Source organism: Vicugna pacos, chromosome 12, assembly GCF_048564905.1.
Source record: "Vicugna pacos chromosome 12, VicPac4, whole genome shotgun sequence".
NCBI classification, from domain to species: Eukaryota; Metazoa; Chordata; class Mammalia; order Artiodactyla; family Camelidae; genus Vicugna; species Vicugna pacos.
This window is the reverse complement of record NC_132998.1, coordinates 63,545,810-63,570,913: the sequence shown is the minus strand read 5'-3', so window position 1 is coordinate 63,570,913 and position 25,104 is coordinate 63,545,810. Positions and strand designations below refer to the sequence as shown.

Genomic DNA, 25,104 nt, shown 5'->3' with positions numbered 1-25,104 from the left:
CTGGGGGCCGTGGGTCCAGCCCCAGGCCACCCCTCCCAGCCTGTGCAGAGCGAAAACCCTTGAGAACCATCCCACAAATACCAGGAGACTGCCCGGGGATCGCCGTGCACTGGCCCTGGCTGCAGCCAGCCGTGGGGTCCCCGAAAGGCAACTGGGTCAGGGGAGACACTACTCACGCACCTTGGGCACAGTGGCGCCCTGCTCTCTGATGGAGGCGGGCAGGTCCAGAGCCGGGGCAGGGCCTGCATCAAGGAATGAGAGAGGGGGATTAGGAGGGAGCCCATGCCTCTTCTACAGGGTGGAGACGCAATGTCGCAGGGCAGGAGCCACTGTCCCTGTCGTTTGTGTGACCACAGGTATCCTGACAAGTCCCCAGGCACGAGCAAAACAGCCGTCTTCACCAAGGGCTCTCCCAGGCACGCTCAGGACTCATGCCTGCTTCCGCTGCCGGAGGCCTTGTTCCCTGGACTTTACTGGGCTGGAAGCTCAGCTGTGTCCACCCTGTCCAGCAGCCTGACGTCCCTGCCCCAGCAGGCACAAGTCTGAGCAGCTCTTCTCCAAGAGCACCGTGCCTGCTCAGCCTGGCTTGCCCGGGAGCACTGAGGCACCAGAACGCCCTTGGCCATCACCCATGTAAAAAGGCTGCAACCCTTCACCACGCTGTAGCCCCAGACACAGGTCAGATTTAGGGCCAGCAACTCTCAACACTGGCTCTGCCATGGGTGCTAAGCCACCGCCCAAGCCTTGATTTCCTGTGAACCCACATCTATGCCAACTCCCAAGGGACAGGGTGGCCTCTATCCGCAGGGTGCCAGGGAGGACAGGGACAATTCCCTTCAGAAAGCTGGCCAGCACTGCGTGCTGACTGGGTCCACGTGTCTCCCGTCTGCTGCTGGACGTGGGTGAGGCGGCAGGTGCAGGGGCAGGGAAAGGAGACCAGGGCGCTGCCCAGGGCCTAGACCTCGCCGTCCTAGGCCACCTCTGGGCAGACTCGCAGGAGAACAATTATGAGTTGGTTCAAAAACAAAGCCACCCAAGTGAGTCACTGCCCCCTCTAAACCTTCAATTCTCCCCCAGCTCCAGCCAGCATCCCAAAGGGCTTCCGTCACCCCAACAGCCCTGCAGAATCACTGGCGAGACCGGAGCTGGGCTGCTCCGAGCCCCGGAGCCTCCAATTCTGGATGGACAGGATGGAGGTGACAGACCACCGTGCCAGGTCCTGGGGAGGAACGAGGAGGGTGTGCACACACGGAGGAGGGTGGCCCTGCCTGCAGGCCCTGGGCACGCTCTCATCCTCGCAGTGACCAAGCTGTGTGGTTATCCCGGTGATTACTCAGGTGCTGGGTGAGCACTGAATAAGCACCGACTGTGCACCGGCCTCATCCTCCATCGTTGCACAATGCGCTCTGGTCCCTTCCCCACACTTCCTGGGCCTCGGCCACTATGCACAGCCCCCATCACTCTGGCCCGGGAGCCCCTCCAGCCTCCCAGCTGGACCAGCCCGGGCTCCCCTGGACCCCGTCTCCACTCCTGGGGATGTGCCCTCCCCTCGTGGCCTCCTGCATGTGCCTGGCAAGGTCTGGGGACCAGGTCCCAGCGGCACGTCCTGGTGCAGGCCTGGGTGTCAGCTGCACCTCTCGGGGCCTGTGTTTCATCCGGACCCCGGAGGCCACCACTGCTGCCCAAGAGACATTGTGGGGATTTCACAGTGGCTGCCCAGGAAAGCACCCGGACTCGACGGCCTTGAGTGGAGCCCAGCAGGCCCTGTCTCCCCAGCGACAGCGTGCAGTCCCTGGTCGCTCTGCTCCGTCTATCTCCTCCCCGAGCCCGGGCCTGTTTTCCCTCTGCCTCCGCTGTTCTTCCTTTCCTCTGCTGTGTCCCCTCCCACACCCCTTTCCTCCCTGTCTCTGCTGTCCCCAGAGGCCTCCTCTCCCCGGCATCTGTGTCCAACCCCACCCTTGGGCACTGGCTGGTGCAGGCCCTGGGTGCAGACACACAAGCCCCACGGCAGTGTCTGCAGAGTCTGGTGGGCAGGCAGAACCTGTAAACATGCGAAGCCCAGATGGCAGAGGGGTCCCAGGTCCTCTCCACACAGACCCAGGCCCGCCCCTGGCCATGGCAGCAGCGGGGGAGGGGAGATGGTGCCAATCTGGCCCCACTCTCACACCCCCACCGACTCCCCAGGAGGCTGGAAGCAGCCAAGCGGGCCCGGCAGACGACACCTCGGGCTGGCCTCTGGGGGAGGGCCCCACGGACCCTGAGCACAACAGTTCCATCAGGGCAAGAGGCGGGAGGGGCAGATGCTGCCAACTGCCCAGCGGTTCCCGGTCCCCAGCCCTTGGCCCACTCGCCCAGCACCAACCCCTGCAATGGCTGCCTCCTCGCAAAGGGGGCTTCGCTCAGCTTAAGTGCAGGAGGGAGCTGGGAGGACAGTCCTGCTTCCTGGGGTGAGACCTGGGCCAGCCCTGACTCCTTACGGGCCCTGGGCCCCCTGGCTGCAGAAAGAGGCCGGGGGGGGGGGCGGGACCATGGCGGGAGAGGGCCCAGCTGAGCCCCAGATGTGCGAGAAGCAACCGCCCAGCCCCTCGGTCCTCCAGAGGCCAAGCCAGCACGCGCTTACGTGTGCACATGCGTGTGTTACATGTGCGTGCATGTCCTTTCAGGCATGCCCAGCCCAGGGTGGTGCCTGGAGGGAGGGGGTGGGGAGCTCTGATGTTCAACTTTCAAAACGTCGCACTGACCTGGAGGAGGCACAGTCATCCAAGCTCCAGGCATCGGTGGGGCAACAGGGCGGCCGGGAAGGAGGGGCAAGACCTGGAGAGAGACGCTGATTCAGTCCTGGGAAGGGGCCCCCAGGCGCGTGGGGGGCGCACCCCCTGCGTCTGTACCCAGTTGGCTCCGGCCCACCCTCCCCTAAGACCCACAGGGCCCAGCACAGCTCAGGGGAAACCCAGAGTCTCTCAGGGGCCACCACGGGCCAGAAGGCCACTGTATCTACGTGACTGTGCCCGAAACACTGCCATTTTCTAGGGTCACCCTCTCTGAGGGGCAGCAGGCCACAGTCCCCTCATCTCACTCACACACCCATAAACCCGCATGGATGAAGTTGGACCTGCTGAGCTCCAGTGAAGGGCAAGGCGGCCAGGAAAGCACCAGGTTGGGGGGTTTCTGCCTTTCAGTGGGTTACAAACTCCTGCTGCTTCTCAGGGGCAAAGACTGGGGGTGTCTCACCCCCAGGCTCACTGAAGCTATGGGTGCTCCGGGGGTCACTGTGTGTCCCCGAAACTCTGCTAGAAGGTACTCCTAAGAGTTACGGTCAGGTAAACTGAGGCTGAGGGCACCAAAGAAGTCTATCTAGGTGGACAGCTCATAGGAGGTGGTGGGAGCCGGTGTGCCCACCTCTTGGCACGGCTGTGGGTGTTGATGGTACAGAGCTTGCTCAGAGAGTCTTTGCACCAACGACTCAGCCTGCCTGGGCCTCCCTGATTCCATCTGCTTCGAGGAGGCCAGTCAGTACCATCATCAGGCCAGAGGGCAGGTGGCGGGGCCACAGCAGACCAGGGAAGCCTTTGCTCTGCTCCCTGGGTCCTGGTCACAGGGCAGGAGCTCCTCCACGTGGAAACAGAGAGGGGGACCTGGGAGCCCAGCACACCCCATCCACGCCGCGTGGGCTTGGGGCCCCAAGTCACGCCGCTCTGGCATCTAACCCTGCCTCCCCCGCACTCACTGCCTAGTGCTTCTCTCGGCCTCAGTTTCCCTGACTGTAGGATGCGGGTAACGAGGTCTGAGCCTGTGAGTGCTGGGAGGTTCCGGGAGAAGCTGGGGTGAGGAGGTCAGCTCAGGCCTGGCTACCGCCGCCTCAAAAAGCCTGCGCAGGCTTCCGGCCTCGAGCACATCACTGTCCTGTTTCACAAGAGGGGGAACAGCCCCCCTCCAAGAAGGGGCTGCCCTGAGGCTGCATAGCCCCTGCCTCTCCCACCAGCAGGACGGGCCGAACAAACCCCTCTGCCCGGGAGGAAACCCCTGACGGCCCCTTGCGCGTGGCGCCCGGGCTGGGTCGCTCTGCTGCCGTCACCTGAGACAGGACAGGCCCTGCGGCCGACACAACAAAGGCCACAGACTGGACACCCTCCCACCGTGTGGGGGTGCCAACGTGCACCCACTCACCCTTCCCTCTGGACGATGAGCAGGGCCCGGCTGGGGCTCAGGAGGGCGCCACCCTGGGCCACGCGCTGAACGCCCACGGGCCCAGGGGCCGGGCCTCGCTTCTGTGAACAGCCCAGTTCAGTCGTCCTCTCACTGACGTTTGCGTCAGAATCAGCACAGGAGCTGGGAGAGGCGAACCAGGACAAGGTCACATCTAGCGGCAAAGAACGGGGAGATGCTGGCAGCCCCGCGGGCCACCCCCCGCCTGCTCTGCACACCTGGGGTGTGAATTTCCCTCCTGACAGGCGAGCGGTGCTCCCGCTGCAGAGGCAGGGCAGCTCTGGGGCCCAGGCTGGATCCCTGTGAGCCACACAAGCCACACGTGGCCACGGCCAGATAACCCACTAGGACAGCTGCCCACGGGGCCGTTCTGGACCAGGGTGCCCCCTCCAACCTCACAGAGGCACTTACAGGACGTCCTCCCTCTGGGACACTCGGTTCCCCTGTATCCTCTCGGTCACTTGCCCAGTGGTGACCACGGAGCAGCCAGCTTAGTGCCCGCTGGGGTCCCACGTGGCAGAGGCCATGCCGGGCGCTTGGCACACAGAGGCGCCCAGGCGACACCAGCCCCTGGCCTGCCGTCTTCACTCTCCACCTGCCTGCGGTCACCGTGCTTCCCAGCTACACACTGGTGAGTGACGTGCCCTCGGAGCCTTTAAAGATCTCCTGAGAGAGCATCGCTCCACAGCGGGGGGGCCTGAGCCTCCCACAGCCATCCCCCCACCCTCTCTTTTTAAATGGAGGCACCGGGGATTGAACCCAGGACCTTGTGCACGCTAAGCACATGCTCTACCACTGAGCTATACCCAGCCCCCGGCCATCCTCTCTCTTAATGGGTCAGCCCACGCGGTGTGACAGAAGGGCCCCTGCCTGTCTCAGGATCACCCATGAACCCCAACCTGCAGATCCCTCAGGGGCACAAGCCTCCCAGGTCCCAGGGCCCAGGAGGCGGGCTGTCGGGGTAGGTGAGGGGGAGTTGGTCAGACCCACCGCCTCCGCTCGCTGCGCGGCTCCAGGCACAGGACTGCCCTCTCTGGCCCAGTTTCCCGCCGTGAGGAGGGACAGCATGCCGGGCTCGCAGGGCTGTGGCGCGCGTTACAGGTGACGAGATGGAAGGCCCAAGCCCAAGGCGGCTCGCAGTGACGCTCGCTTCTCCCAGCCCCAGAACCAGCCCGGGGCCGGCACCACTCAGAGCCCGTCCCCATGGTGCGGGCTCGGATGGCAGGGCCAGCCCAGGCCCTCTTGGTGGTTCTTTGTTGAGATGCAGTTCTGTCCTCTGGAAGGCTCTGGCCCGCTGAGACTGGAATCAGCACCAGGCCCAGCAGGATGCCCCGGAGGCTGGTGCCTGTCCCACCCCGGGCCCTCCTCACCCGTCCACGAGTATCTCTGGACTCCAGAACATTCCTGCGTCCATCTGCAGGGTGGCCAGGGGCCACTGGGTTCCCATCTCAGCTCTGTCCTTGTGACAAGCCCCTTCACCTCCCCGGGCCTCAGTCTCCTCATCTGTAACACGGGACAGCGATGCCGGCTTCCTCAGACTTACACGCGGGATTAGACATGACGCACGCGGCACAGTGGGGCTCAGTGTCGATCCCCCCGCACGCTTCGGCGATGTAAGAGAAGTTACTCCGTACTCCAGTGCCTGGAGAAATTGCCCCCAGCCTCTTGTCTGACAACTGACCAACGCGCCAGGGCCCGGGCCAGAGCAGACACAGCTGGGGCCAGGCCTTGGGCAGGAGGCTCTGAGCACCGGCAGGAACCTTGATGTTGGCCCAGCTGCAGGGCCGAGCCCAAAGGCACACAGACCCCCGGAGGCTCAGCCCTGCCTTGTCCACACTTGCCTTCAGCATTCAGCCTGGCTCCTCTTAGCGGCCACTGCAGGAGAAAGGTGCTAACGGATCGTGCATGGAGCAACCCTCAGTTTCTGTGCAGACATGCAGTGGGCAGGACTGAGACCTGGCCCTGGGTGGTGCTGTGCTCGGCCCCCAAGCCCTCAGAGGGGCCCAGGACAGATTGGGAGGGGTCAGAAGTCAGCCAGCGAGCCCGCGGGCGGCCACAGCCTCCAGCCTCCCTGAGTCACCAGATACACAACCAGGGTCTGTGCCCAACCCCACCACTTCACTTGGGCCGGAAGAGCTCCAGCAGGGACATGGGGAGCCGACGGCTACCACGGCAGGCAGAGCGGCCAGGGCACAGGTGGGCCCAAATCCCCAAGGACACGGCACCTAGTGACAGAGCCGCCAGCCCTGGGGAGAGCCTGGGCTCCAGAATCTTCTGGGCTGTGCAGCTGCCAGGAGCCTGGCATCTCTGAGCCTATTTTGTATCTTAAAAGGGGGCCCGTTTACACCTACCATCCAAAGCTGTCATCAGAGGCGATGAATGAATGCGAAATCCCAAGAGCTTGGCCGGCACACATAGTAGGTCCTCACAAAAGGCAGCCAGCACCAGGCTAATCCCCAAGTCTGTTCTGGAAAGCAGGCCGTTGCCAGACGCCAATCTGCTAAGTGGGGTTGGTTTGTCACAAAGGAGGTCAGTATCTGGAACGGCAAAACAGCGGGGCCGTGGTGCTAGCGCGAACACAAAACGGGGTCCTGCTTTCCCTGAAGGGGCGTTTCCAGGCAGCAGACTTGGAACATCCCTAACACTCATCCAGAGGATGGGCTCTGCCCCAGAGCCTCCCCAGGACCCCATCTCAGAGCACCCCCGCCCCCCAGTCACCTCTGCTCCTTTTAAAAGGACAAAACGCTTCCGGATGCCGGTGCTGTCCCCACTGTGACCACCCGCACCTTTTGCAAGGTCTCTCTTTTCAGGAAAATGCGCAGAGAGAATTTGGGCCTGTCAGTCTCACTCTGGCCAAGCGCTTACTTTTGTTACTTAAATGATTTCTTTCCATTGCAAAAGGAGTAGATGCTCATTAAACACTATTTTGCAAAACAGAAAAGGAGAAAGAGGCAGTCAAGCTCGGCACCCTGTGCTGTGAGCCCAGCACACAGCACACTCCCTCCAGGGACGAGGCTGTAAAGGCCAGCGCCAGCCAGAGCCAGCTGGTGTGTCCTCCCGAACTGCCAGGGAACCCCTCCCGCCAGGGGACCTCATCACAAGGATCACAACTGCTCACCCCACACAGCCAGGCCCGGGAGAGTGGCTGCTCCAGGTTCCCACCTTTGCGACAGACGCTAGGATGGACACCTCTCATCTTTCCGCACAAGTCCTTCCTTGCTCCCCAGGGAGACCCCCCGAAGTGAGGTCCCAGCCCAAAGCCCAGACGTGCTTTCACATGCCTGAGGCAGGCACCTCGGACCCGGCCTCTTAGAACCTTCCAGAGACCCCCCAATGTTGGAGGTGGAGGACAGAGAGATTGTGTGGCAGGTGGGGAAACTGAGGCTCGCGGCAGCAGAGGGGCTGGCCCGACGTCTCACAGCAGGTCTATGACAGCGCTGGGGATGCTACCCAGGCCCCTGCCCTCTGGTCAGCGGTCATCTCCCCAAGGTACTTTTAAACGGCCTGAATGGACATTGTCCCAGACCCTCCTCAGCTGGACAAAGATGCCAAGCCAAGCCCCTGGAAGGGTGCTGGGTGCTGACACCCTTTTGCATTGTGACGGTGAGTGGTGGGAAGACAAGGGCTGCCGCCGGTCCCACCCAGAGCTGGCCCAGCAGAAACCGGCCACTGCCCGGGGATGGGAGGTGAGGGGCTCGTGGCTTGTGATCACCTCCTGGAGGAAGATGACCCCAGTGAGGGGCAGGATCGGGCAGGAAATCTGCGAACTGGAAATATCTAATCTAGATGAACAGAATGTGCTGCATCCCACTGATGACATCTGATGGGCGGCCGGATCCGTCTTTCACGCCGAGATCTCGGAGGAAGAGGCCCCACGGCCGTCCATGGGCACCTCTAAGGTCTTGCAGCCTCACCCGCAGTGCTCCCTCTGGGCCACAGGCGTTCAGAGTTCTAACCTGTCCGTCGGGCGGCATCACATCATCTGTGACGAGTGTGTTTCACAAGCCCCTCTGATTCTCCCTCACAAGGAACGTATTTGGTGCAGGAGGAAAGATGAACTCCATCCGCCGGGTCTCCGAGCACCACGGCCCACAGGCCAGTGCGCGAGCTAGGTGCCTCGTGAGGCAGCTTGGAGCCCAGTCTCCTCCTCTTTTTCCATTTCAGTCTCTGGATTCCATTTCGTTCATTCATAAAATGCTCCCCAAGAGCCTGCCCTGTGCCAAGCTGGTGAATCTGACCCGTCCTTTCCGAGGTGCCCAGTCTCCCAGGGCAGACACACTCATGACTGATCCCCCAACTCTGGGCAGTGGGTCGCAGCGCAGTGGGCACGTGGAGTGGAGAGGGCTTCCAGGAGGAGGCGATTCTGTGCCACAGTCTGGAGAGGTGAGGGGCAGTGCTGTGGAAGGGGACAGGGCAGGCAGTCGGGAGCCTCTCGAGTCCCATGAAGGGGAGACTGGACTTCGGCCGGGAGCTGGAGGAGACCCTGCAGGATGGGTGACAGGGCAGAGGCCTGCCTTGCGGTCATTCCTGGATGGGCAAGACTTGGGCACTGTCTGGCAGGTGGAGAAGGATGTTGGGGAAATGTTGAAAGACGGGAGAACAGGAAGGACCTGGGATGGTCTGGGTGTGGCAAGGAAGGGAGTCGAGGATGACAGGGCAGGTCTGCAGCTGTGGAGACATCCCCCAGGAGTTTTAGCAGGAGGGAGGGAAAGGGTGCGGTCACAGCAGAGTGAAGCCCCCAGTGGAGCCATCCAAGGTCAGGCCCTAAGTGGCGCACCGCCCAGCAGCCCGCCTGGGCCGGCAGTGGCCTCTCCTGCATCCTGGCCGGTGCATGTCTCTCCTCTAGTTCAGACCAGGCAGCCCCAGATTCCAGCCAAAAAATGCACCTTTTTGCTTCTGCCCACCTCCATGGTCTTGGCTGTCCCCCTCCTGTGGCACCAACAGTGACAGCTGCCAGCCCCACCCTGACTTGTCATCTTTCTCATGGACTGCCTCCCAGGCCCCGGCGGCCCGAGGCCCCACACGCAGCTGTGGGCAGAGGGAAGGGTCTGGAGTTTGGGACACTGGCTGGTCTGGCTCGGGCACAATCCGATCGATGTGAGGGGCTCAGCCTCCCAGACCTCGGCTTTCCGGCTAGTGGCACATTGGGGTTCCGTGAAGTCACCCCAGATAGCAGACGTCAGGGCCGGCACACAGAGGGCTGTCCCCGTGACACAGGCCGAGCCGGGGTGCTGGGCAGCACCTGCTGGCCTCGCTGCTCCCTCACCTGCGGGTCTTGGGTGCAGAGGACTGAGGCGGGAGGGGCGGTGGAGCTGACCAGAGGAGCCCGCCCGTAGCCATAAATCACCACGCCAGGCTTTATAATTATCTGGGCACTTAAGCTCCTCTTTCTTCTCTTCCCCCTTTCCCTGGGGAAATTCCCTTCATTTCCTACATTATCCCAGTCTCCCCGTACGTCTAAATCAGCCTCGGCCAGCACAGCAGCCAGCTCCTCCGAGCTCACTCCCCCGGCCTACTTTTACCGGGAGGGCAGGCCGGGGCACCATCGTTCAAACCAGTTTTGTTCCCGCCCAGGACAGAAAACTGAAGATGCCACCACCCTGCCCTTTGAGCTGCAGTGACCGTGTCCCCAGGGCCTGTCGGCTGCTCCTCCTGCCACCGCGATCGGTCGGCACACTCTGGCGGACTCGGGTGGGAGGCCGGTCCGAAGCCGAGTGGGGGATGGACTCAGCCCCATGGCTCAGACGAGGAAGAGGACACACTGTCGTGCTGGCTACCCAGGGCCAGAAGTTCCAGGTGACCTTGAGAAATGTCAGTGTGTCCGCACTCTCCCTGGAGGTGGGCTGGGGGAGGGTCGGCCCCACTGCGGGTCTGCGGCAATCGAAGATGTGTGGCCTGCCGCACTCCCGACGGGGACGTGAGGGTGGATGCCGTTCTGTGCCGCCACCTTCCACGTATCCAGCCCTGACCGCAGCTCTCATCTGGTTTTTACACTGAGCCAACAGGTCAGGGCTACTATCCCCATTTTACAGCTGAGGATGCCGAGGCCCAGGGAGGAAAGCACCGTCCCAGACCACGCAGCAGACCTCTCCCCACTGCTCTGACAGGCACCCCCGGGGCCCCCGCGGGTCTGCTCCTTGTCATAAGCTGGGAAGTGTCCGCAGTGTGCCAGTGGCAGACACCCAGCAGAGACTGGCCCCCATGACATCTGTGACATTTCATGGCAAGCAAGTGGGAGCTGAGAGTTCTCATGGGAGGAGCCAAACCACCCATTTGGCAGGTGGGGCAAAAAGTCCCCAAGTTGTCACTCATCATCTGCTGTGAAACTCGTGATGCCCAAGAAGCGGGGAAGACGGCTCCTCCACCCGGCTGCCAGGCTGGGTCTGGGGTAGCTGCTGCAGACCAGCCTTGCACGAGCGCTGCAGAGGTAACCGAGCACCAGCGGCCCCCGGGCCTCTCGCAGGCCCCCCCATCTCCCTGGAGGATGACTGGCCGTTTTTTTTTAAGCTGGATCTCATTTTCTGTCCACAGTTCTGGCCTGCAGAAACCTCTCGGATAGTTCTGCAGAGCCTTCTGGTTCCGTCAGGGGCACGTTTCATGCCTCCGCTCACTGCGCTCACAGCCAGGTCACTGGGCACCCAGCAGGCGCCATGTGGAGCCCGGCGGGCACAGCTGCACAGGCCTCCGGCCGCCCGCGGCCGAGCCGGGCCTTCCCGTGCCCTTGGTCCGCAGGCTCTGGCTGGCCTCGGCCTCTCAAATTTGGTCTCCAGTCAAATTCCATGGCTCCTTCCTTTAAAAAAAAAAAAAAATCCCCCTTTGAAAACAAACAAAAATCCCAGAACTTAGACTCCAGGAGGCGGGTGTTGCTGCAGCTTCGTTTTCTCTTTCTCTTTCTCTTAAGGGCACAGTGAGAACCTGGAGAAAACCGTCTACCCTTTCATTTTATAGGTGGTAAACCGAGGCCCAGAGACAGGAGGGGGCTTGTTCATGGTCCCCGGGATGGCCGGGACAGGAGCCCGACTCGGGCCCCGCGTCTGAACCTCAGCAGCTGCTGGGCCTGGGCCTGGCAAGAAGAGATGGGGTCTGGGCCTGCAGCCTGTTAGGCCCAAGAGCCGCCGCAGCCCTGGGCGGGACTCTGGGTGCTCACTCCACTGAGGGATGTCAGCCAGGACAGGCGGGCCCAGGCCGCTGGGTCCCCCGGTGCGGTAGAGGCCAGTGCTCAGTAAATGCAGGAAAGAAACCCCGGGGGGCAGGCCCTGAACTTCAGGGGCAAGTCTCAAGGAAGGTAGACCTGCTCTAATGGAAACCAGTCAGTGGGCCAAATGCTGTAGGCCCTCCCCACCCCGGTTTCCATGGGGACGGAGGAGGAGGCGGAGCTCTGGCATGGCTGCCACAGCAGATGTGGCCTGTGCAGGGCTGGTGTGGGGCGGTGGGAGGGGCGGCACTACGCCTGGCAGCAGGGCCCTGGGACGTGGCAGGCCTGGGGCTGGACTCGGTAACAAGCCGGGGGCCGTGGGTTTGCCACCTCCAGGAGGCTTCCTGGATTCCCCGGGCACTTGCAAGGGGTGTTCCAGACTAACTCTGCTCCCCACCCAGCTGGGCCCACCCCAGCCTGGCACCCTCTCAGCTTGGGTCTGGGCCTCCCAGAGGGCCCCCTGCCTGTGAGCAGGTGGGTGGGGGCAGACCCGCCAGTCACGCGCTAGCCCCTCAGGCCCGAGACCCAGTGCTCCACCAGGTCTGCCCCATTCGGTCCCTGGACAGTGCTGCCCGTCCCCTCCCGCACCCTGAGCCAGGGCCTGCCCAAAGCTTGTGCCCCAGCCTCTCTGAGACCTGTGGAATCAGGGACAGGAGCACGCCACAGGGGGCCACACAGACGGAGACCGACAGTGGGGTCTCTCAGACAGGACAGGGTCCCCGTTCGCCTGCAGAGATCGGTTTCACAAGAGCTTCTCCTGGCCCAGCCACGGCACCCTGGCACCTCTGTTCTGCCCTCACCTGAGGAAGTGCCCTCACCCTGGGACCCAGTCTTGCAGCAGACCTCAGTACCAGGGACACCCAGCTCCTGGCCCCACCACAGACCCCAAGACAAGGCATGTGCACATCCACGGGAGAGCAGTCAGTGCCTGCAATGGGGCTCACTGTGAAAAACCTGAGAAAACCCCTGGGCTCATGGTGTACACCGCAGGTTCCTGCTACAGTGGAAAGGCCTGGATTTGGCACCAAACAGAAAGGACCATTTTGAGAATGCTCAAGACTGCAAAACGGTCTTGCCTGTTTGGGGTTTTTATAGCATCTCTCAAAGGTTTTACTCCCAGCGCTTGAGGGCTAAACTCTCTGTAGAGTTTCAGAGATCACCTGGGCCTGCAGCCTCGTACCTGTCCCCCGGTGGACAGTAGGAACACTGAGCAGAAGGACGGCCCCATGTTCCCACCTTCCCGTCACCTGTGGCCACACTGTGTGCTGCTTGCTGTCCATACCCGCCAGTGCTCTCAGCCCAAAGGCCTGGAGCCCTCACCCAGCAGGATGCCCGGGGGCCTTTCAGGGCAACCAGCAGGCCCTAGATCCTGGGCACAGGCCCTGGGGACCCCAGAACCAGCACAATGTATGATGCCCAGGAGGAGAGGGATGGAGGCAAATCCTGGCTCTCCTTTGGGACCGAACTCCCGCCCAAAAGACTGGTCTTCCTGGTGACGGGTCTCCGGGGAGAGCCTGCCGAGGCCAGCACCTGTGAGAGGCTGACCACAAACAGGAACCCTGTGCCGGGCTGCTCCCACCCTGCTGGGGAGAGTGTGGGTCCTGCAGCCAGAGACCTGCATTTGGGGTCCATCTTTGTCACCTGCTAGCTGTGTGACTCTGGGGACGTGCCTTGGCTTCTCTGAACTTTAGTTTTCTCAGTCCGAGAACCGTTAACACCCACCTTCCACACAGGGAGGGATGCAGGCGACCTGTCAGAGCCCTATTCCAGCACCAGGGCAGCGCTGGTACACGCTGGCTCTGACTGGATGTTGAAATGAAATAGAATTGGGTATATTAAATTTTAAAATGGCTGTTTGAAAAAAAGGATTAAAGTACGCAGCCCTGGGCCTGGCGCTTAGTAGGTCACTGAAGGTCGTCTCCCCTCAGGGAGCTGAGTCCTGTTTGCAACATCAGACGTGAGCTGGCCTCCCTTGAAGGAGAGAAGTGTGGCCCCTGGGTCTCTCCAGCGGGCCAAGGCAGGGGATTTCTGTCACTCTGCTCCCAGCGCTGGTCCTGCCCCAGCCGGTCTCACTCACCCCTCCCCTGGCAGCTGGACACTGAGAGCGGCGCCGCGCCTGTCCCTCGAGGCATCCTCCAAGGCTGTGGGCTGTGGGGGCCTGCCACGCTGCTGGGCCCACGAGCAGCCACCTGGAGGCTGTTCGCATGAGCCGCCCGCTGGCGCTGGTCACAGGCCAGGCAGGAGCACCCAGGGCTGAAGCTGAGACCCTCGAGGCCACCCCCCCAACCCCGGTGCTGGGAGCCCCGGGAGTGTTGGCGCGGGGCCACTCACTAGCTGTGCCTTCACGACAAAGGCACGAGCTGGAGGCCCTCTCTGCACCGCCAAGACCCCTCGCGGCCGCAGGAGGCCTCCATTGCCCCGGCCCAGGTGCCCGAGCCCGGCCAGAGGGCGGGGGGCCGCCCGCCTGGACCCAGCACTGCGGACTCAGGTGGGGCTCCGCGTCCCATCGTCCCGTCCTATCGTCCCATCGAGCGACAGAAGCAGCACAGCCAGGAGGCCGGGCGGGCGGGAACTCCTCGCGGGCCTCCGGGGCCTCCGCCCACGGCCACCGGAAGTGTGGGCACACCCACCGCAGGAATCCCGGGCAGGGCCGGGCTCCCAGGAAACGGGCCAGAGGTTCCCGCGCACAGGCCCACAGGCTGGAGCAGCCAGCCCCAGACCCCGGGACCCACCCCCGGCTCCCTTCTGGGGTCGGCAGGCCCGGCCTCTGCCTCCCATCCACCCAGAGTCACAGGGACCAGAGACCTGATCCTTCTCCAGGTCCCCCCAAAACCTGCTCCCGTCAGTGGCAGGTGACATCATCTAACAAGGGATTTTCCTCTGCCTCAGGGAGGGGAAACTGAGGCCAAGATGGGCAGGCAGCTCACCTGAGAGCCCCGGCCTCTGGTCTCCTCCTTATGGGATAAAACAGGCCGGCCGCTTGCCTCCGGGACCTCTCCCTCACTGCGTCTGACGGCTTCCCGAGGCTGATGCTGTCACCCCCACTTTAAAGATGAGAGAACCAAGGCCTGGTGGTAAGAGTCAGCCTCAAGGACTTGTTTGCCCAAAAGTGGGCTGGGGGTTCACGTCGTCACATCAGGTTCCCCCAGTCCCTACCATGTTCCTGGTGGGGAAACTGGACCTGCTAAAGCTCCCAGGTGTGCAGCTCAGGGCCCGAGCCCGGCATGCAGGCATGCGTGCATACATGCACACACATGTGCGCACACGCAGACCTGCACGAAAGGCCGGCCCTGCTGCCCGCTTCTTGGAAGAGGGCACCGGCAAGATGACTGGCCCACCCCAGGCCTTCCGGCCGCCCCCGCCCTCGGCCCGCCTTCCCGGATCCTGTCCTGGGCCTGCCCGCGCCGCCATTTCCTCTCCTGGGCTGGAGGCTCAATGCCATTCCTCCTAGTCTGCAAATGGCCGGCGTCCGGAACGGCCTGCCCCCTCCGAGGAGACAGCGGGTGCCTGGCCAGGGCCCAGAGTGCAGCCGGCCCGGCCAACAGGCCTTCCTTCACCCACCAGAGCCCAGCACCTGGGCGGCCTGTCCACCCATCGCTGGCGTGGGCCAGCCCTGGGCTGTGGAGGACGACCCACCCCAGGGGGCCATGGGACGCCTGACCAGACATCTCCGGGGTGGCCCAGGGACCAGGGAGCACAGGACACCTGTGTGTCTGTACACATGTTCCAGCACCAAGGTGCACAGGCCCAGGCATGCCATCCACATCAGGCGGCCGTGTAGGCACACAATTCCACACTATCATTTAATGCAGAAGGCTTTGGGTTCGAATCCCATTCCAACCCTCATCAGCTGGTTGAACCTCCGAGGCTCAGTGCCTCCCTAGAAGAAGCCATGATGACCCCCGCCTTGCAGGCATTTCCAAAACTCAAACATAAATCAAGAATTAATAGCATTTATGGGGTGCTCGCTATAGATGAAATGCTGTGCCAAGTGCTTTACATGTATTATTACAAAGCAGGGACACTTACTGTCCCCATTTTACAGATGAGGAAACTGAGACACAGAAAGGTGAAATGACTTGCCCTTGATCAGCACTGCCAGTAAATTAAAACACTTCCATTTACACCCAGGCCATGAGTTCTGGAGCTCACCCTCTCCTTCATCCTCCTCTTCCAAATGTGGAGGGAGCCTGGCATGGTGCGCTGCACACAGTGCGCGTACCGTCCTAACTGCCATCACCATGGCATGGTTACTGTGACCACCGGTATTCTGAGACCCTGGCTTGGGAGGGCTGGGCAGCTTCATTTGCCTGATCTTTGAGAGCCCCAGACCAGAGCCATATTCACAGGGCTGCTAATCGATATAGTTCTAATGTGGAGACGCACGCCCAAGAACTAATCCAGAAAGGATGACGTGGTTAAAAAATCCGAGAGCAGAGCCACTACAGAAAGCAGCTGCCAAACGTCTTGGGCAAATTTCATCCACGTTTCACTTTTCCTATTATTCCCCCAACGTCTCCACCAACAGGTAGCTTCCTTAAAATAAACAAGCCACAACAAAGCACTGCTACTGACAGACGGGAGGGTGTCGGGAGCACTCAAGACATGCAGAGGGAAGCACCCTTCTCCCACTCAGCGCGGCTGACTCTGGGGCTGCTGCCCCAGCCAGGGACGGCCTCGGAGGCTGAGGGCGGCGGAGCCTGAATCCAGAATTCAGACACGCCGACGCGAACCCTTCAAAATAAGGAGGGGGCGGGAAAAGAACCCTCAGAACCGATTACATCATGATGTGAGCAAATTCACAAAATAAACAGTTATCATCATTTGCAAATTACTGTGGCTGTAAAACCACTCTGCCCTCATGTGCGTTGATATGGACCAATAAATTTTGCACTTTGTTATCTCGGCAAGATAATTTTTTTTTAAGTTTATAGCTACACTTTGCAGTTTACCTGTTGAATTTTTTTTTTAAGTTTGGATTTACACATACCTTTAGACCATGCAAAATATTTATCATCTGATTTTTCAAAAACATCTTGAAAAAATTTTTGTAAGTCCATATAGAACAGTGAAAGAGTTCATGTCTTCCCTACAGAGATTAAGACAATATTCAAATCAAAAGTCCTAAACCCTGTAATTTTTAATGTAAATCTAGTGTAATGCTGTTCATGATGCAAAACAAGATAAAATTCGTAATTAATTAAAACATTTAAGGCCCTTTGACATCGGGCATTTGGAGTCCTGTGAGGTGCAGGTGAAGCTCCAATTTTAAATTAAATTTTAATGAAGGTGATGGTTGTTCCTCTACCAAATATTTGAGGAGATCAGAAGATCACTTAATAAGACTGTTTTTATACGTAAATGCAACTTGTTTATTTTGACCTCAGTTCTTCGAAATTGTCGACTCCACAATTGAAATATGCTATGTGTTCCAACAAGGACCCGGCAGTCATAATGACAGACCAGCCCATCTGTGCTGTGAGGATGTATAATTTCAGTCTATAGTGGAATTTATATAGAAGCAATGATGTGAAAACTGCTATGTGTGGTACTTTCTTTAAAAAAAAAAATATTGCTGAGAAGTGCTGGCTGCCATGGAGAATGCTGATATTTTCTGCCTGATTAAAAAAAAAAGCTTCTGTGGAATTTTACCGATTTGGGGGACATAAAATATTATTACCCAAGTTTAAAAAACTAAGATGATAACTAATCACATTAAGCTATTCCAGCTACGTAAGGTGCACGCTGGAAAATGTGTTATCTGTATACATTAAACCACTAGAGGAGCATAATCTCGGTGGAAAATACTAATTTAGAATGAAAATGCTCATTTATTGGAAATTAATTATCTCATGCTACTTGCCCCTACCTTGTCCAAAAAAGAATTAATGCTCAGGAAATTTGACTACCCATCATTCCAGGATTTAGGATTAAAGGCCTGTTCATCTACATTGATTACACCAAAAATTTTTTTAAAAGATAAGTGGGCAGCTAGTAAAGGTAAAAATCCTTTAAAAATGACCACCCTCCTCCCCACTCTCCCACCAGTCAGTCTCTCTACACTCTTGACTCTTCTGAGCCTTTAGAATCTAGTACACTCTTTTCTTCCTAGTACTTTTACTTCGTCACCAGGGTTTTATTTGGTGCTTGCTAAATATTCGGGTGGAAAGACCCCCCAGCTTACAGCAGCAGAATGTGGCTGTCACAGTCACGAAGATGTTCTAATCGTCTCTGCTTACATACCCCTGTCTCTGGAACCCCAAATCTTCCAGTACCAACTGCCGTCCCATCTCAGGACAAAAGCAGCTGTGGATACTCCTGTGGGTGCCGAGCTCAGTTTCAGTATTTGGTGGTGTCTGCTCCGGCCGGCTGCTCAGGCCTGCACAAACAGGACCCAGATGCCTCTCCGTCAGGAAAACAAAAAGGTACTTACTTGGGAATTTTCCTCTGGGTTGCAATTTAGAACTTTCTGGGCCCAGTTTTCCATTTTCCATAAATCAAAACCCTGGCTACCCTTAAATGTGGGGAAACCAGGCTGCATCTGCGGGTGCTTTTGTCAGGCTGCCAGGGGACGAAGGTGAGCCCCGAGATGAACGCTGCAAAGCCCACCTTTTAAATGAAAAGGTTCAGGGACCAACAGAGAAACTCGGGGAGCCCCGGAATCCAGCTCCCGGGCAGCAGTGGCAGCGTGGCCCGGGGACTCAAAGGTCTTCAAGGGACTCACTCCCTGCCCCCTGGGCCACAGCTCAGGCCCTGGATGGTCAGAATGTCTCGGGCCACAGCTCTGCAGATGGGAAACCAGGACCGGATCAGGGCACAGGCAGGCCCTGGGACCACTCAGGGCCCCCGAGGGTCAGTCTGGTGGACGTGCCCACGTGCACCCTGTGAGCTGTCTGTGGGCAGGGCGGTTATGAACCAGGCCCAACAATGTTAGCTGGAACCCCTCAGATTAAATAAGTGCTTAAAAAAACAAAGGCCAAAACAACCTAAAATATTTCCCCCACGCTAAGCTGAGAGCCAAAAAGAGCCTCCTTTTCTCCCTCCCCCCAAAATAAAATGAAATGAAAGGGAGAAAGAACTGGATCGCTAAACTGTGGACACGGCAGCATTAAAGATGCCGGACAAAATGAAAGGACCTCTGTTTCTCAAAGCAGAATTCACCCTCCCGTGTGCCAGCCTGGCCCTGCCGGCCAGAGTTTGCTGGGAGGAGCGTGCACGTTTCTGATGCTTTTCGCTTTGCCACTCCTGGCACTATCAAAAATTAAAATAATAATTAATAATAATAGTAATAATGAGACCGCCACAAAAAACCCCGACACAACCGAGCATGAAAGAGTAGGCCGTGCTTATTAATACCTCCCGAAACATTCGTTCAAATTATAATTGGACATGCAGCTACTGTGAAATAACAAACATTCATTTTTATTGTGATCTCGAAAGCCTGTCGCTTTGGATCTTAAAAATAAATGGGGTTGGCGTCTGCCTTTCCCCTGCAGTTTTTGCAAGGACTTATTTCACGGAAGCTGTGGGGGTGGGGGGTCTGAAATGGAATTTTGAATTTCAGGGAACCAGTTAGAGGGGAGGACACGTAACAGGCATGAGTACAAGATGGCAGAGCCCCCGGCTCGTCTCCAGCATGAGAGACGGGAAGAAGGAGACTTACCCCGGGCGCAGGAGGATGGGGAGCTCCGCAAAAGCAAGGCAGTGAAAACCGGGTCCCTCGCCCGGCTGGTCACCGGCGCAAGCAGAGGAGGGCAGGTCCCGCTGGCCAGCAGGCCGTCCCCAGGTGCCAGCCCCCGTCCGACAGGCCCTCGGGCGCCTGATCTGTGGCCACCACCGGCCGCCAGTCCCTGGGTCCTGGCCGGCGCGGCCTGGGCCTCGGCCACCCCGGTACCCGGAGGCAGGGCTGCCAGGAGCCAAGTGGCGCTGGGGAGGCCCTGCTGCCAGCCCAGGAGGACGAGGAAAATGCTACTTTTGTCTCCTGCTCTCATCTGGCACTGGCTGCCCGGGAGGGGGGGCCAGAGGCGGCCGCTGCGGCTCGGCCCCGCCCACCGGGAATTTTTGAAAGATGCTCATGGGTGCCGGGAGGATGGCAGACGTGGCAGAGGCGGGTGGGCCGGACCCCCAAACCCACCACCGGGGAGGGGGGCGGCCGAGTGGGAGGGACGAGGCAGCAGGAGCGTCTGGCCACTCAGCGGCCAGCCCGAGGAGGACGCCGGGAGCCGGGCCGGGCCCAGGCGCCAGCCCTCCCCGTGGACAGGCGGCGCGGCCCTGGGCGCCATGTTGCGGGCGGCCTGCCTGGCCGGGCTGCTCCCGGGATAGAGGCCACATTGTTCCCACGCTGCGCCCGCCCGAGGGGCAGGCAGCGGCCAGCACCCCAGGGCCGAGGGCCCCCACCTCACTGGTCCCGGCCCCCAGCGCAAGCCCACTCTAGCCGACACCTCAGGAGGCCGTACCATTCAGGCTGAGAGCCGGGCCGCCCCTTGGAACCCAGCCCTGTGTCTGACCAGCCACCCAACCCTCAGCAAGCCACGCCACCCAACCCAGCCTCAGTTTCCCCATCTGTCTACAGTTTCCCCATCCATAGGGATCACGGCTCCTACCGCTTGGGGCTGCTGTGATGACACAATGAAAAATGCACACAGCCAGGCCGTGGCAAGGACTTCAGTTCAGGCTCCAGGCAGGTCACCACACCCCTTCCAGTCATCACAGATCCACCAGTTTCACCATGGCAAATCCCCACCACGGGGAGGAACGGTGACCTGTGCTGGACGGGAGCTCCAGCCCTCTGACCTGGGTCAGTGGCCTTGAGGTTCAACGTGGGCATTTTTAGTTGGAGATTTATCAGACTCCCGGCCTTTTCCTGAGGGCACTGAGCCACGGCCACACGGCCAACCTGTTTGCCCAGGTCTTTCCTTCGGCGTTTTCTGTGGCCAGGAGCTGAGGCGATGACCACTGACCTGCGCAGGGTGAGCCACAAGGGTGTGAATGTGGGCAGGGCCCCCGGGCAGGCAGGGCCAGCTCTGGGAGTAGAAGAGATGGCGTGGAGTGACCAAGGCTGGGCCACCACGGCCAGAGTTCACACACGGGCCCCGGCTCATGGTCCTTCCTGTCTGTAATGATTGGAGGTATTGGGGTACCTGGACACCTCCGCATCCATGGATGGGAGCTCCCCCACTGCCTGGAGCACGTTTTACTTGAATACTGCTTTATGCCTGCTCAGAGACCGCCATGACCAAAGCGAAGGGGGCGGGGGGAGTGAGTGAGCGGGAAGGAAGCACCCGGGAGGAGCCCTCTGTCCTCGGCTCTGGTCTCACGCACACGGCCATGTGACTAGCTCTCCAGCTGATGCCAGAGACAAAGCAGGTAGGATTCCGATGCCACGCGCCCGACCAGGAACACCGGGAATTCAATTCCAGGAACAGCTTGGCCCAGCTGCCAACAGCCCGGCCCCGGGAGGAGAGGGTCCCCCATGCTCTGTAGGGGAAGCCACTGAAAACTGCGGAGCCATTTGGGGGCCACCCTGACAGGGGAGATGAGGCAGAAGCTGAGTTACAGCTGCAGGAGGAGGTGGGCATGCCCCCCCAGTATCATCACCACCAGAAGTGGCCGCTGCTGTGCCCAGCTGGCTGCCCAGGAGAGAGTGCCCTCCACCCCCAGCCTGAGGGCGGGCGTGGGGCTGGGGATACAACACATCAGCCAGGGCGGCGGGGCAGCCAGGCCTCAACCAGGCCCTTCTCAGATAGAATGAACGGTGTCCTGTCATGTTCGGCAGCATCGCCACTGTGCCGGGGCCAGAATCTCCATCCACGAGCCCTTCTCCTCCAGGCAGGGCAGGGAGGGCCCTGCAGGTAACACGCACGGACCCTGGCATGCTCAGGACACCCAAGGGGCCCTGCAGGCCAGTATCTGCATGTCGGATGCCTGCTCATGCCTGCTCGGGAGCCTAGACTAGGCTGGTGTCTTACTGTTTAAACCCATGGAAGACTGAATCCCGGCCCCATCATTTCATTATAATTTAAAATGTAATTATAAAAGGCTGATTTGAATGTAAATATCGCTCTTAAACACATGAAAGGCGAATCTAGATTTAAGAGCCAGGAATCAGCAGGTAAATATTTCAGCTAAATGCTCTTCCTACCATCTGCAATCTTAGAATTAAGGAAAGGCAATTCACAGAAGAACCCAGCCCTGGCGTTAGAAACCAAAAGCATCGGGACAACACTCTTTTTTTATCTTAAGGGAAAATTCTGTCACTCCTAAAAAAAAGGAAGAAAAGAAAATTTGGCACTTCCTTTGTACGTCCCATGCACACCTTTTCCAACCACAACTACCAATCTCATTTGGCGACAGTAACCAACGCCTCTACTGGTAACACCACTGCTCGGAAAACCTCTCAGGCGCTGGTTAAACAGTGAGCCCTTCCGTTTGCTGAGGCGCTCGATTTATACATCCACGCGGTTCTGAGCCGCTGTCCCTAAAGGCAAGACTCCTGAATCCGGACTCAAACACACGTTTCCCATCCAAAATGTCACAGTAAGACTGTGCGGCATTTTACTTTTGAAACCCCTCTCCAAAAAAAAAAAAAAAAGTAAATAAAAGCTTATGTTTTAGGATAGTTCTGCCTCATGATGTGAGATTTCGGTCTTTTCCATTTCAATTTTACTCATTCTACGCGTGGACTCGGAGGCTGTCATGGTTACCCCACTCCCCGCAAACAGGGCTCTCTTCATAGCATTTGGGGGGGCAGTTAATGCAGAAGGTGAAACAGACCACAGCTAAGAGGTTCCAGGATTAAAAAAAAAACAATGCAACAGCAATTTTAAAAACAAAACCTTTGCAAGTCAGGTATTACAATTTGCCAAAAGTCTTTTGGATAAAGGGGAGGCTTGGCAGGGAGGGGTCCCTTATCACCCACCCTGATCAGGGCCACTCCCTCCTCTGTCCTCCACCAGCCAGACATTGGTGGGCGTCTGGGGCCAACTGTCCACCACGGCCTTCCCAACGTTCTCCCAACACTGGGACTGGTTCCCTGATGTTCCCATTGCAAGCCCAGCCTGATCAGTTCCTCCCGGGGTTCCTGGCGTGAGCCTGGGATCCGGGCCTGGCTTCCCAGGGTGCCTTGCCGGCTGCGCCACATCTGGGACTGGAGGAGGAAGACGTGGGGTCGGCAGCTCCGGCACTGCCCGCAGCTGCAGAGCGGGGAAGAGGGAGCTGGCTAGCGAGGAGGCCTTGGAGTAAAATTCTGCTCATTCTATCAGTTCAGAAAACGTCCATCCAGCGTGAAATCTGGGCCCAGTTTGCCCAGCCGGGGACGTCGGTGTTTGAGGGCCTATGTGAGGCACTGCCAAGCCAGGCCAGATTCTCTGATAACCTGCTGGCCAAACCCAAGTTCACGGAAGAAGGGGTTTTGGGGAGGAGTAAAGGACACCAGAGAACTACAAATACTATCTGAATTTGCTCTTGTGGCTTCCCCTCGACGCCCTGGGGACAGACCCTTCCTCTTAGTCCCAGTTTCCCTCACCTCCATTCTGCGACCCTCCAGCAGACAAAGGCCGACTGGGCCTGGCCGGAGGGGGGGCCCGCGCAACCCACGATCTGAAGCCCGGCTACGTTTACGGTGCTTGCCAACACGCCCCTGCGGCCCTTCAAAAGAAGTCACAGAGGAAGAAAAAATAAACTCGCGAAAGTTTAAACTCCACTCGATAAAGAAAGCCAGACATTGCCACCGAAATCTCCCAAGAACCGCAGGTCAGGGGACTTTCTTTTTTCCTTTTCTGTAAATCTCGTCCCTGACCGAGTCCTCAGGGCCCGGGATGCCCAGACACTGGTGATCTGCGGTCCCAGCCAACGGGACACTGGTCGGCCCCGAAAATAAATATTTCATATAAAAGGTCCATTGTCTTTGCTCAGAGACAATTGTTGCTTTTTCTCCCTCCTCGGCTCCATAACATCAGAAGGCATGGCCAATGCCATCTGGGGTTCTTTCTTGTTCCAACAAGATGTTTTGAGAAAGGGCAATCTTGCTGAGTCTTCCTGGATGATCAGCTAAGAGATAAAATTCTCCCAAAGCAAGCGTTTTGGTAAACGCACGCTTGTATGGGGCCAAAAAAACAATTAGCTTGTCAGAGTGGTGAAAATTCCTCCCACCAAACTGCCACCCGCGTTGCGGACAAGGACACCGTGGCTGGCGTGGCCACTCTGGACCCCCAAGCCCTGGTCTTTCCCTGGTCAGACTCCCAGGGGCCAGCACCCAGGTGAGCTCAAGTGCCATTCTAGGGGAGGGCCCATTTCTAAAAGGTGTTTCTCCTCCATGAGCATGTCCTGGGACCCCAAGGGGACCCAGCGCTTCTCAGCCAAGTGACAAGGAAGGCCCAGGCTTTGCAAGCTCCTGACAATCTGCCTTGAAAATACCAAGGTTCACTTTCGCTACCACCTGGGTGGAGGAAGGAGGAGGAGGTTAACTCCCAGGTGTCCTGTCTAGTGAAACCAAAACTGGGCTCTCTGTTTCTTAAAAACTTTAAAATATAATAATAATTAGCAATAAAAATGGCGATTACCATTTACAACAAAAACAATTACAGTGACAGCCATTTACGGCGTCCCCGCCACGTGCCAGGAACCATGGTTTGTGGAATTAACGTCGTCTGAACCTTCCCAATGGCCCTCTGAGGTCGGAATTATGATTCCTGCTCTAGAGCCTGGGGTACACTCCAGGGAGGTAATGTGCCTTGTCCAAGGCCACATGGCAAGCTAGGGGCAGGGACTGGATCGGAGCCGCCAGATGTGAGCTAGGACACCCTGGCTTTATGGGAATTCTGCAAGGGTAGTCTCTATCCTCCCCAAACATGCAAATACACCCTCCCAGCCCAACATCAGCCAAGTGTGATGGTTTTAAAATGTCTGCCTGCCTGGCCTGTGGGGCCTCCTCTCCTTCCTGAGCACTGCCCCTCCCTGGGGGCACATGTCCATTTCCCTGGACACCAAGGAGCACCCACCCACGCAGGGTGCCCGTCAGGGTGGGCAAAGCCCTTTACCCCTCCCCTGGCCCCACAGGCTGCCTGCCACACCAGTGTGAAGCAGGCCCCAGCGCCCATCTGAGGATGCAAGCCCGTGAGATCGGCCCCAGCGAGGTGCAAACCACAGGTACTCAAGGGAACCTGGCCGCAGAACTCCCTGCTGTTCCCTCTGAGCGAAGCAAAATGCCATCTGCACGTGTTCAGGCAGCATATAGACCCGGGCACGGTGGGGGCCTCATCACCACAGACGGCCTGCGCTGAGCTGCTGGCCTCCCCAGCATCCCGGAGACGCCGAGGCTGGGACCTGGGGCCTCCAGTGGCCAGAGGGTGGGCATGGTGAAGCCTCAGTACAGGCCAGGGCCCTCCCTGGGGTTGGTTCTGGTTTAAAACAGAAAACAGGAACACCAGGGCCATCCTCCCGCCAGCCCGCCACGGTCCATAAGGCCCTGGCCCCCACTTAACACATTCTTCCTATTAAATCCAGAGTGATAAAAAACAGACAGGTGCCAGTTTCATTTTCAGAACCTCGTCTCTCATGTGCGTGTCCTCAAAAATAAATTTTGCCCAGATGAGACATCCCAATGCAGGAAGACAACCCTAGTAGGACCCGAGTCTCCATGGGGAGTCTCCAGTGGAAATGGGCTGGCTCTAAGGACAAGGACAAAGGCAGGGCCTCTGCCTGTG

General features: G+C 58.9%; 1 protein-coding gene across 14 annotated transcripts in view; it reads right to left on the bottom strand.

Moving 5' to 3' along the window:
• The window catches only part of LOC140700313 (uncharacterized), a 61,975-nt gene that overhangs the window by 9,471 nt on the left and 27,400 nt on the right, over nucleotides 1-25,104 (bottom strand). For 4 of the 14 annotated variants that reach the window (XR_012078724.1, XM_072973695.1, XM_072973696.1 and 1 more), the window contains one exon: nucleotides 181-242. The exons of 1 other annotated variant lie outside the window; for it this stretch is intronic. Coding sequence is in view for 9 of the 13 variants with exons in the window: in XM_072973695.1 (XP_072829796.1) it covers nucleotides 181-242 (62 nt within the window). In the remaining 4 variants the exon portion in view is untranslated. Of the gene's footprint in view, nucleotides 1-180; nucleotides 243-2,741; nucleotides 2,815-6,557; nucleotides 6,744-7,324; nucleotides 10,986-13,478; nucleotides 14,738-19,064; nucleotides 20,905-25,104 lie in introns of those variants that run through there. 9 more of the 14 variants (XM_072973698.1, XM_072973699.1, XM_072973700.1 and 6 more) reach the window with 6 other exon arrangements.